This window comes from Ceratotherium simum, chromosome 16 (assembly GCF_057802395.1).
Source record: "Ceratotherium simum simum isolate JZ-2026a chromosome 16, ASM5780239v1, whole genome shotgun sequence".
Classification (NCBI taxonomy): Eukaryota; Metazoa; Chordata; class Mammalia; order Perissodactyla; family Rhinocerotidae; genus Ceratotherium; species Ceratotherium simum.
In genome coordinates this window covers 6,886,297-6,899,707 of record NC_141915.1, presented here as the reverse complement: position 1 = coordinate 6,899,707, position 13,411 = coordinate 6,886,297, and the positions used below count along the sequence as shown (strand labels likewise).

The window sequence follows — 13,411 nt, the reverse complement described above, 5'->3', positions numbered from 1 at the left end:
TAGACAGAAGAAGGCTGTAGGATAACTGCTTCTTCCTTTTTAAAAACAATCTCTTTATACCAATTTGCACACATGTATACAGTTTATATAATTACATAAATGTGACCATTTTATATATTACATTTTAATGAAATATTTGGTTAAAAGAATCTGTGAGTCATAGAGCATAATGTCTAAAATGATCACCTGTAAACCCTTCAGTGAGTTTGCTTTCTTCTTAATTCCTTGATCTCTTTATTGGTTTTGTTTTATAAACGTTTAGTGCTTGTATATTTTTTTATTTCTGTGCCAGGTCTCTCCCATAGATAATGGTAATAGACATCAATGTCCCATTGTTTTCCCTGAGTAGGGTCATGTTTCCATCTCATTCCAAATCATTATGGTCTACCGTTGAAGTATATTTGTTTTTATGATGTTCCTATCAGCTCTCCACGTTTGTCCATTCTCCCCTCCACTATCTTTGGGCATTTTCGATCATCTCTAACCTGGATTATTCACATTTCTAATTGGTTTCCTCACAATCCAGTATTGCCTTGTTTCAAACCATTTTCCTTTTTGTCAGAGTTGTATTTTTTATGATGCATATCTGATCATGTTACTTCTTTAAGTGTCTACTTCTCTAAAACTGTCTAAGCATGCATTCTTAATGGAGTGATATCACCCCCAACAGGGCAAAAATTTGTTTTGGAGAGACAAAAAATAATATAATGGTTTGTAAAAGGCCTCCAAAGGGCTGCTACAGCATATAAACAGATCTACAGTATTTAAATTTCACAGGAGGGAAGGGCAATAATAAAAAAACGATTGAGAAGCACTGGTCTAGAGGCTTCCCCTTGCCCTTAAAATAAAGTCTAAATTAACATGGCTTTCAAAATCCATTATGATCCGGACCTGGTTTATTGGTATGGCCACATTTCTCAGTGGTCCCCTTGAACTGTTTTTCTGCCATACTGAGTTTCTTCAGTTGTGTATATTAAAAGCATATAGAAGATAACATGGGAGAATATTCTCATAGCCTTTGGATAGATAAACTTTTCTCAAACAGCACACAGAAGGCAACTAAGCATAAAAGAAAAGACTGATAAAATTGGATTTCATTAAAATTAAGAACTTCTATTGATTAAAAGACAGTGCTGGTTGAAATGCCAACCTACGCAGTGGATTTGCCTTATAGATATTTGCTAAAAGACTTTTATCCAGAATACGTAAAGAGTATTTAATAAGTTCAAAACACTTACAGATATGAAAATGACAACCAAAAATGGCAAAATACTTGAAAAGGCATTTCAAAAGATGATATTCAAGTGGTCAGTAAACATACAAAAGGGTGTTCATTCAGCATTATTAGTCATCCGGGAAATGCAAATCAAAACGACAATGAAATACCATTGCAATCACTAGAATGACTGCAATGTAAGACTGACAGGACCAGGAGGATCTGAGGAAGTCTCAGACATGACTTGTAGGAGTGTCAAGTAATGCAGTGTCTTTGGAAAACTGTGGCAGTGTCTTAGATAGCTGATCTAATATGGCTGATGCCTGTGTTATGATCCAGCAACTCAAGTCCTAATTACACACCCAAGAAAAAAGGTACAGACATAAATACACTAAAAAACGTGTGAGAATGTTAACAGCATATTCATAGTAATTTATAGTTAGAAAAAACATCTATCAACAGTAGAATGAATAATAAATTATAGCATTTATACAATGGTATGGAAATAGCATCGAAGAATAAACTATTGCTACACTCAACAACATGAGTAAATCTCACAAACGATGTTGAGTGAAAGAAGGACATAAAAAATTATTTATATGAAATTTAATAGACAGAATTAATAAAAGAAGTCGGAATATTGTTACTCTTCTACACTTAGGACTTCTTTTTTGTATGTATACTTCAATTAAAAGTTTGCTTAAGGAATAAAAAAGAGATAAAGACTTATGGATCAAAATGATGATCTCAGCTCACATTTTAAATTCCTCCCTGCTTTAACTTCCTGCTAAAAATCATCAATGGAATTTTTTAAAACGCAAAAAAATCTTTATTCTAGAAGAGAGCAAAAGGTACTATCCTTAAGGAGTTTTTGTGAAATTGTGTAGATGAGACTGAAATCAGGGATAGATTGACTAATCTCCAGTTTGTTATATACAGAAGGAGGATATAAGACCTGCAGTGGAAATCCTTAGCTTGGAACAGCAGGACCTGCAATAGAAGGCAACTTGTGGGACAGACAATCAGGAAGCAAATCTTGATCCTAAAAGTGTCTTGAGGAAATGCTTTATATACTAGATCCCACACATGGCTGGGACTCCGTGGCAGTATTTACTCCTGCTTTATACTTGGCAGGAAGGACCTATTAAGAAAAGCTCAAGGGGCGTGGCCCAGTAGTGGTTAGGCTCGACTGCTCCGCTTCGTGGCTCGGGGTTCAAGGGTTCGGATCCTGGGCGCGGACCTACGCACCGCTCCTCAAGCCATGCTGTGGCGGTGTCCCATTTAAAGTAGAGGAAGATGGGCACGGAGGTTAGCTCAGAGCTAATCTTCCTCAGCAGGAAAAAAAAAAAGGAGGAGGATTGGCAATGGATGTTAGCTCAGAGCCAGTCCTCCTCACCAAAAAAAAAAAAAAAGCTCAAGCTTTGCTGAGATCACTTCTACTGAGGACTCTTGGTTGGTTAGAGGATGGATAGCACGCTGGGAGTTGTTACAACAAACCCAGAAAACAGATTCCTTGGCAAGGTGGTGACGCTCTAGTGATGGCTCTCCACTGTTTCTCGCAGTCACCTAGCTCTGTCACCAAGATCATCCTGTGATATTTGATAAACATGGATGCTCTTTAGGGATGAATAAAGAAAGAAAGATCACTGGCACATGAAAACAGTCAGTGGTTCAGAGAATTGTATCAGGGTGAGAAATTTAACAAATACTCCCTTGTCAAGTTACCACTGAAAAAGTCAGAGAAAAATTGTAAGAATGGAATAATTCGAATTCAGGAAAGGTTTTCAAATAGTAAGTGTAATTTCTGAATTGAATGGGAGAAAATGGGGGTAGACGGCATATTGGATATTACAGGTTAACCAAATGTATGAAGTAGGTCATATAATACCCTTGAGTTAATCTTCCAGAAGAAAGAGACAAAAAGATGATTATGAGGCAAATGATAAGAGACATGGAGGAAAAATCCAGGAGATTCTATTTAACTGATAGTAGACAGAGAAAGAATTAAAATGAAAGTTCTCTTTCCTTGAAGAAAAACTTGAGTCTTTAGATTAAAATACCAGACCAAATTAACTAAAAGGAAAAAAAAAAGGCACGGCTAGGTATGTTGTAAGATTTTTTTTGTTTTAAGCATTTCAAAGATAAAGAAAACTTGACAAGCATTCAGTTAAAACACATACACACAAATGTATGTGTGTTTGTGTAGAAAGACACAAAATCAGAACAATACCTGAAGAGTAGAGAAGAGCTATAGAATGATGAGTGTGACCACTTCAGATTATTATGGTGGATTACATCTTGAACAGTACTTCAGTGAAACTACCAAAATACTGGAGAAGCATGTTAAAGTATCTTTTTAAATGTATCAGAGTTGGTATAAAACTAAGAAGTCTATAGTGCTCTAACACTGAGTGAAATCAGAAATTATGGGAGGTAAGGATTGTAAGAGGCCCCTCCCTGATTGGAAGTACTCCTCAGTTGATGGGCAGGAGCAAAAGCAAATCCTAGGACTCCAAGAATTCCCAAAGATAAACGGAATATGAGTTGTTTCAGAAAAAAATTCCAACACTCACACAAGGAATGAGAATTAGTAGAAACAACTGATAGTGGGAATAGATCTGTGAAGACTTCAGATATTTGAATAATCAGAAATAGAAAAAAAATGATTTTTCATAAATGTGGGTAAAAATCAAGAAGTTTGGAAATATAAGCAAGAAACAGAAATTTTTAAAGAACCAAATAGAACTTATAGAAATAAAAAGCATAAATTAAAACATTCGATAGCTGGATTAAACAGCAGATTAGATATAACTGAAGAGAGATTAGTGAACTGGAAGGAGATCTGAAGCTCTGCCATTGGAACTCTTTGAGATGATGGAAATGTTCTATAATCTGTTCTCTCTAGTGTGGTAGCTATTAGCACTTGAAATGTGGCTAGTGTGACTAAGTAAACAAATTTTTTATTTTATTTAATTGAGATTAATTTGGCTAGTGCCTGCCTTGTTGGATGGCACAGGCTTAATTGAGGTTAATGTGATTATTGATAGCCATACCAATGGCAGCAGTAATTCTGAAACAGAAGGTAATAATAATTTGGTTAACGATTTCTACTCAAATGGCATTGTGAGTTTATACATTGACACAATTTTCTGCTCTAGTAGATGAGATATAAAAATAGAAAACCAAAAATGGGTGGCAGTTTTACAAAGAAAGTACACATCTTGTGTGGAAGAAGAGCACAACGGATATATGTATAAATGCTGTGGAGGTCTGAAGCCATGGGCTGGCTATATCCAGGTCCAGAAGCAGCAGTGGCAGCTGGGACATTACTTCCTGTAGGACCAAAGTTCTGCAACTGCTCTGTTGTGGGTCCAGGATAGGACCCACTGCGTAGAAGTCAGGATCTGATGGCTGAAGAAATACTGATGTCAGCACTGCCTGGGCAACAGCAAGCTGCAGGACTACAGAATGGCAAGGATATAGATACTGTTTTTGCAACCAGGGGACTGGATCTGTAATAGTCCTAGTGTCAACAGAGGACTGCAACTTCAAAGATCCTTTATAGGACCTTGTTCTATAGTGATGGGCCTGAAAAGAAGCAGCAGTATTGAAACTGCTCTATGTGATGTGTCTCGAGCTCCTGCTTCAGTTCATAGTACTTAGTAGGCATGCAGATATTTGTTGAACAAATGTATGGATTGGCATGGAATGTAAGCATGGTCTTTCAAAGTGAGTCTGCAAACCAACCAGAATTCCAAAATACATGGAGTCTGATGCTGAGAAAAGCAACCAACAAACTAGAATATGAATTTACTTTAAATTGAGATGAGTTTATGGGGTAGTCTAAAATACACTTTAAGATAAATAAGCATTTTTACGACGCCCAAGGAAATAAAGGTTTAATTTCCACTAAAACTGAGAAAGAAGTAAAACAAATGAAACAAACAGTTGGATATGGAAACTCTTTCATTAGAAGTCTTGGAAATGAAAAAAACATAGCTATTGACACAAAAGACACAACAGATTTGATGTACTCTAGACCGGAAACAATTAAAGCCTGAATTGGGAAACTGGAAGATAGACCTGAGGGATTTCCCCAGCGTGACACAGATTAAAATATCTGAAAGAGCAGATAAGAATTAGGGAGAACAGAATGAGTAGTTCTAAGCTGTATATAATGGAAATAACAGAAGACAACTCTGAAAGTGGAGAAGCAGTATTTAAGGAGATACTAGTAAAAACATTTGAAAATTGATCTAGGATAAGTTCTCATTGAAATTAAAGTCTCTGTATCATGTAGGATAAACAAAGGTAAATTTTTACCCAAATGCACTGAAGCAAAATTGCAGAACAATAATAAAGTAAAAGCAGGAAGAGAAGATAGAGTACCTGCTAAGGATTAATTAATTAGACTGACAGCAAACATTTTATAGCAACAATAATTGCCAGAAAACGGTGGAGTCAGCTCCAGAGTGCTGAGCAGAAATAATTGTCAACCTCATCCTAAAGTTTTATACCTGGGCACTCAATGATTCAAAATAAGGAGACAATACAGATGTTTTTTCAGGAATGAAAGGACTAAGAGTTTACCATTCATAGATTGTTTTGAAAAGATATGCTTGACCAGGAATAAAAGTAGACCTAGCAGAAGGGTGTTGCAGCTTGGTTCCCTGGAAATCAGGCTTTTGACAGAGATGCGTGTACAGGAAGTTGAGTAGGTAGTGATCTTAAGATCAACAACCAGAGAAGGAAGGTAGGATTAGGCAGAAAGAGAAGGTGGGCTGCAGTGCAGTCTCAGCAAAGGCCTCAGCTGACCTTGTAAGAAGCTATGAGTCTGGGCTGGTCCTCCAAGGTTGACTCGACCTGAGGTATGGGTCTTGGATTTTTATATCCCTTTGTGGATCAGTCATTAGATACAGGCTGCCCCCAGGAAGGCTCAGTTGGCTCTCTTCAGTTGAGGTAATCCCTGAGAGCCGACAACTGAAGGTTGTTTGCCGGCAGCCCTCCCTGCAGTGGAGGGATAAGTCCTTCCTTCCTAAACAAGGCGTCTGTGTACCACAGCGCAGCGTCCACTACAAAAGGCACGGGATGTGAAAAACAGCATTGAGTTTAGAAATAAATGAACTGTTACCAATATTAACTTTTGATGGTAAAAAGTAAATTTAATTGAGGTTGGAGGAGAGTGGTGATTACGATGTGGTCCAAGATGATCAGGTAAGTACAAACAAAATGAAAATACTCCTGGTTACATTGATTAGACAAGGTAGAATTCAAGGGGAAAATACCAGCAGAGGATATGCTTTTAATATCCTGATACAGTCCTTAGTGAAGTTGTACTGTTGTCAGCTTTTGGCCCAAAGAACATAGGATTGAGATACAGAGTGTAAAAATTTTTTAAATCGAAGGATAAATTGATAAAATTCATATATATTACTGAGAATTATTGGAATTCTAATAGAAACCACCTGGTTTCTCTTAGGTGGTATCTATAAATATGTGCATATATATTCAGAAACACAGACACATACAGTTTTATACTTATACAGACATTCACGTATCTAACTACGTAGTATTCTACTGTGTAGCTATGCCACAATTTATGCAGTTTTCAACAATTAACTTATTTCTAATTTTTTTTATGTTTGGCGGGTTGTCTGCTTGCTTTGTTACTTTAGTATCTGAAGGAAAAAACTACTTGATTCTTTGTAATATTTTGTTTGTGGAAATAAAAATACTTGGATAAATGTGTCTCCGTTTTAATAATGTTATTTTTATGTTATTTTAGCCTTACGAAGGATGAATCCAAAAGGCCAAAGTATAAAGAACTTCTGGTGAGTATGAGATTTGGAGAATTTTAGGTATTTCCTCACCCCAGATCCTCTTAGCATGCTGGTTCACTAAGCATGCAGTGGGCCACTCTGTCATGGACAAACAGCTTGACCTTATTGAGTATTTTTTGTAATGTTTTTAAACAAAGATATTTGGAAAGAGAACATTTTTAGTCAGAATTTTCCGACTAATTTACTGGCTAGATTCTCATGAAAAATTTTGGCCTTGACATGTTATAAAAATTACCCTGAAGACTTTTAACATTCACTTTAAGGAACCGTTTTCCACTGCATGGCCTATGTATGATAAGGCATCTGTAAGAATGTATTGTGCTTACTCTGCCTTTATTAGAAGCTTTCACGCAAATTTACATCATAAGGCCAATTCTTGTTTCTTTGAAAGTTCTCACCCATTCCGTGGAATTTGGGCGTTTTAAGCAGTGTAGAGTAATGGAAGAGTGATGTGCCCCTGGTCTTGGCAGTGAAGAAAGTGCTATGATCTAATAATGTGGGAATATTTTAAGAAACGACCTACTTGTTTGTCACACTTAGCTTCTAGCTCTCTAGGATGTTAGGTCAAACTTATGGTCAACCCCAGCAATGACTAAAGATATTCAGTCAACGTACTTAGAGAAGCTATGAAAGAAAAGTATTGATGGAGATGGAATATGAAAAGGTGGGTTTGTGAGGCAGGTATGGGGCTGCAGGCTTTGGAGAAGCTCATAGGATCAGTTTCTGTTGAGCCTCTTTTGGAGTGGGAGTCAGAAGGATTGAAACTGAAACCTTTTTGTAAGATCCTTCTGCCCTACGGAGAGACACGGGGACTTGGAGTTTATGCTTGTCCCAAGAGGAAGAGTAGCCGGTGTTCATGTGGTTCTTCCTGGCTCTCAGGGGGTGGCAGAGGCTCCAGCTCTGTTTTGTGCTCAGGAACAACTCTACTCTGTGCCTCGACAAATACTCCCTGGTACACAGATAAGTTTCCAGACCTCACGGTCAGGGTGGCTCCTCCCAGTCATAACGCCGTGCATCTTATCTGGGCACGCCCAGACCCTCTAACCTATCTGCATGAAATACAGGCTGTGCTTGCCTGTCTGAGTTTGTGCTACAATATTTTACAGCCGTAGGTGGTTGGAGACTTTGGTTCTGTGCTGTATCAAAGTTGGGAAAAGTTCAGTCTGGGCTCTGATATGAATTTTGATATTTTTTCTTTTCTTTTTTCAATTTTCTTGCAGAAACATCCCTTTATTTTGATGTATGAAGAACGTACCGTAGAGGTCGCATGCTACGTTTGTAAAATCCTGGATCAAATGCCAGCTACTCCCAGCTCTCCCATGTATGTCGATTGATATCGCTGCTACGTCAGACTCTAGGAAAAAGGGCTGAGAGGAAGCAAGACGTAAAGAATTTTCATCCCGTATCACAGTGTTTTTATTGCTCGCCCAGACACCATGTGCAATAAGATTGGTGTTTGTTTCCATCCTGTCTGTATATCTGTCACCTAGAGCGTGCATCCCTGTAATACCAATTGATCACACAGTGTTAGTGCTGGTCAGAGAGACCTCATCCTGCTCTTTCGTGATGAACATATTCATGAAATGTGGAAGTCAGTACGATCAATTCGTTGACCGTGATTAGATCACATCTTAAATTCATTTCTAGACTCGAAACCTGGAGACGCAGCTACTGGAATGGTGTTTTGTGAGACTTCCAAATCCTGGAAGTATGTGGTGATGGATGTGCTATGTCTGAACATAGAGACTTGGGCTTGAGTGAGAAGAGCTTGCACAGCCAACGAGACACATTGCCTTCCGGAGCGGGGAGACAAAGGAGGAATTTACTTTCTTCACCAAGTGCAATAGATTTACTGATTTGATATTCTGTTGCTTTACAGTCACAGTCGATGTGTGGGGATGGATGTGCTCAGCCAAATTTCCTGTTTGAAATATCATGTTAAATTAGAATGAATTTATCTTTACCAAAAACCATGTTGCGTTCAAAGAGGTGAACATTAAAATATTGAGACAGGACAGAATGTGTTCTTTTCTCCTTTACCAGTCCTTCTACTCTTCGTTGGGAAGACTCAGGAGTCTGCCACTTGTCAAAGAAGGTGCTGACCCTAAGAATTTTCCTTCTCAGAATTTGGTGTGCTGCCAACTTGATGTTCCACCTGCCACAAACCACCCGGACTGAAAGAAGAAAAAGTACGGAGGGCAAAGTTTACAGATGTTTTTAATTCTAGTATCTTATCTGGAACAACTTGTAGCAGCTATATATTTCCCCTTGGTCCCAAGCCTGATACCTTAGCCATCGTAACTCACTAACGGGGAGAAGTAGCTGGTAGCAATGTGCCTTGATTGATTAGATAAAGATTTCTTGTAGGCAGCAAAAGACCAAATCTCAGTTGTTTGCCATCACTGGTCCAGGTCTTCAGTTTCTGCATCTCTTTCCCTACCCATGTGGTTTATTGCCACCATGTGACTTTTGCTTAATCCAATATTTCGCCTTTGTTTCCTATATCAAAAACCTTTATAATTACCAGGGATGTTCTTTACCAAGGATTTTTAGCCCAAAATCTCTCATATGCTCTAATGTTTAAAAGGCTGAGAAATGTGGGGCCCAGCCAATGCGATAGGTGATAAGGAAGCATCTTTTCTAGACAGATTTGACCAGATGAAGATCTGAAATGGCAGACTTGTAGATAAGCTCGTCACCTCTGAGAATCTATAGCAAGTCACCACCATTTCTTGAAATTGGAATTCTACAAACAAACCAACAAACCCTTCACAGTTAGAAGAGGCCATTTAAATCTGCCATCTTTTGCTGTGCCTCCTCACTGACCCGTTAGCCAGGTTCTCCTTAGGTTTCGCTCTGGTCGCAGGCACTGAGCACTAGGCTTTGTGTGACAGTTAAGCAGCACTGTCAACGGTTCGAGCACACTGGAATACAAAACAGTGGTGGTCTGAGATGCAGATGATGCCGTTACAGAACTAAATGGTGGCAGGTCTTGCTGTGTCTCCTCCCAGAGTGACAGTCATAAACACTACGATAAAGGGAGAATGGTGCTGTATAAAGTTACATCCCTGTAAATTTCAAAATTCAAAAATGAATTATCGCTTTGGTCCACATGCCTAATCTTCCTATTTTCTCCCCCACTGCATCCTAAACCTTAGACTTCCCAGTGTTCTGAAAGGAAGCATTGCTCTATGTCTTCCTTCCACACCAAGCCATCATCCTCCATTGCTCCCGGGGACTCAAGAGGAATCTGTTTCTCTGCTGTCAACTTCCTGTCTGGCGCAGCATAGGGTCACTTTGCCATTATACAAATGGAGATAAAAGCAGTTCTGACTGTCCAGGAGCTAATCTGACCATTCTATTGTGTGGATGACCACATAAAAAGGCAATTTTAGTGTATTAATCATAGATTATTATAAACTATAAACTTAAGGGCAATGAGTTTATTACAATGTATCTTTATTAAAACAAAAGGGTGTATAGTGTTCACAAACTGTGAAAATAGTGTAAGAACTGTACATTGTGAGCTCTGGTTATTTTTCTCTTGTACCATAGAAAAATGTATAAAAATTATCAAAAAGCTAATGTGCAGGGATATTGCCTTATTTGTCTGTAAAAATGGAGCTCAGTAACATAACTGCTTCTTGGAGCTTTGGAATATTTTATCCTGTATTCTTGTTTGAATTCCTCCTCTATTTAAGATATATACATGGAATCGAAGTGTTTATGTAATAGTTATATCCTTTTGCCTGCAGGTCAGTTGTAATAAATCTAGGATGTGATGATGACTTTGTAAGTTGATTTTCTGAAGTCAGACCCTGAGAGGGGAAAATCAAGTAAATTCCATTAAATTATCTGTGCATTTCACGCTGGGAAAAATTCTCTTCTTCCAGAAGTGTTGATGACTTCTTTCTTTTTGTCCTTCCTTCTTGTGGTTGCTATATCTCTTTGCTTATTCTGGAAACCATGATGTATCTGTGAAGCATTAGCTTTGCTTTCTGTTGGAGCAGGCATGATGCAGAGTCTCTTTTGAGTTTGTTTCTTCATTGGTTGCCCTGATCTGCCCCGGCTTTCTTATTGCTCAAGGAAGGGGGTGCTGTTCTTCAGCCTGTGTCATGATGGAGAGATACAACTTGTGAGAACCCAGTCTGCTGTGGCCTGACGCAGGGTTGCCAGCCAGGCTTTCTGCTCCTGTGCTATGGCTGCTGGCCGAGCATTAGGTGTCGGTTCAGATTGCAGTCACTCACTGCTGCCTGAGAGAGAGTGGTAGGGAGGAGATTTGTGGGTCAAAGACCTGCGGAGGTCAGGCCTGGGAGGTGTATGGATGGGAGGACAGTGGAGGTGAGCAAAAAGCCGTGGAAGCCTGGAAACTATTGGAGAGAAGAAGAAGCTCCAGCACTAAATTTATCTGTTACACTACCAACCTAATGGTCATTAATCAAATCCTGACTCATTGATCATATACTAATTCAGTACTTGACCCTTTTCCTGTGCCTGCTTCTCAGCTGATCTGAGATGCAGGAGATGCCATTACAGAACCGGATGTGGTAAGTATCAAACGTTCTCCAGGGGAGGAGGGTGTGGCTGTAGGGATCCTGGCCTGTTCAGCTAGGACTTGGCTGCTACAGGGAAGGATGCTTTGTGGAGTTTCCAGATCCCAGCTGAGCACCCACTATGTGCAAGACAGTGTCCTGCGTGAGAGGTAGACTGCGCTCCATGCTTCATAGGTTCATAGATACTTCCCGTAATTGATCCTGACGGTAGCCTTCCAAGGTCAGGTTGTAGTGTCCCCTTTTAAATAACAAGAGAAAAACAAGGCTTAGAGAAGTGAAGTCTGATTCTGATAACAGTAGGGAGGATAGCTGAGATCTAAATCCAAGGCTGTCACACTTACCATAAGACATTGCATTAGTTAACAAACTGCCATCACAGAATGTTGTGGAGTTGAGCAGTGGAAGAGTGAACTATGGGGATATTCTGTTCATGAACCTCACCAAGGCCTGCTTTGTTGTGGAAATGAGTTGAAGTCAGAGGTTCTGGGGGCCACCGTGGGGCTTAGTGGTTGATATAAAGGCAGCAGTATAGAAGGTGGTTGCCTTACAACTAACCAGAGCTCTACGTCCTAGTTCTTATTTTTTGTGAGGCATTTTAACCCTGAGCTAACATCTGTTACCAATCCTCTTTTTGCTGAGGAAGATTGGCCCTGGGCTAACACCCGTGCCCATTCTCCCCTGTCTGGGACGCCACCGCAGCATAGCTTGACAAGCGGTACATCGGTCTGCACTCAGGATCCAAGCCCTCGAACCCTGGGCCGCCAAAGTGGAGCGCGTGAACTTAACCGCTATGCTACCAGGCCAGCCCCCATCTAGGTCCTAATTCTTAATTGGCACACCTGAGACTTCAGTATAGAGGCCTCGATGTCCCCATTATCATGAAGGACACATCAGGTCATGAAAGTGCCCCAGGACACTAGCTGCCCTGTCTCCGGTCCAGAGGTGGTTTGTGTCCCCAGCTCTTGGTCAGGGTTCTATGTACCAGTCACATCCATGGCATCTGTGCTTATTACTTGGGATGTGAGAGAGAGAGAACCTAAAAACTGTTGGTCCTGAACTTGTTGGCTCCCTTAAATAACCTCATTAAGTGGTTTGAGGAAAAATCCAGTCAGCAATAGTGACTCTCTTGTTAAGGTACACTGTAAGAACCATGTGTAATGGAAAGTTTGTATCAGATTACGTGGTATAAGGAATACCTTTAGTATGTGAAACATCGGCTTCCGTATATCTTCTGGGAATTTACCACAGACTGAAGTGATGTATTTCTTGGTCTTCCTCATCTTTCAGATAAATGAATATGCAAGAATTCTCAAACCTTGAAATCATCATAAAGGTCAGTAGTTCAATATCTACAATAACATTTTTTGTGTGTTTTTCTGATGCTATGATAAAATGTATTTTTATTTCTTAACTGTAAAATGTGATTCTGCTATTTAAAATTGTCAGCCTATGTAGCGTAAAGTCACAATTGAGTAATCATAATGTATAATCAAGTTTCTATCTGCATTTGAAATTTCTATCTACATGTATGTTTTGCTGAACAACTGTGATAAAATAGGGCTTCTAGTTTTTCATAAAGCTTATATACAGATTTAATGTGAACACAACTCTGAGATAGGTAGAGTATTGCTGCTTCAGTCCTACCCACAGGGTACCAGTCTTAAATAATTAGGTAATTTGCTTAAGGTAATGCATTGATAGAGTCAAGTATCAGTCGGAGCATCAGTTCTCCTAATGCTTTGTTGAGTCTTCTCATGAAACCCTGTGTTTCCTATTTGACAATGTGATGAATTACAAGGTTT

The 13,411-nt window shown here is 39.3% G+C and overlaps 1 protein-coding gene across 2 annotated transcripts in view; it reads left to right on the top strand.

The window, feature by feature from the left end:
- MAP2K4 (mitogen-activated protein kinase kinase 4) overlaps positions 1-10,844 on the top strand; it is a 128,519-nt gene extending 117,675 nt beyond the window's left edge. For both annotated transcript variants that reach the window (XM_087440413.1, XM_087440412.1), the window contains 2 exons: positions 7,002-7,047; positions 8,277-10,844. In XM_087440413.1, coding sequence (XP_087296539.1) covers positions 7,002-7,047; positions 8,277-8,390 — 160 coding nt within the window. In that variant the 3' untranslated portion in view covers positions 8,391-10,844. The remainder of the gene's footprint in view (positions 1-7,001; positions 7,048-8,276) is intronic.
- The last annotated feature ends 2,567 nt before the right edge of the window (positions 10,845-13,411 follow it).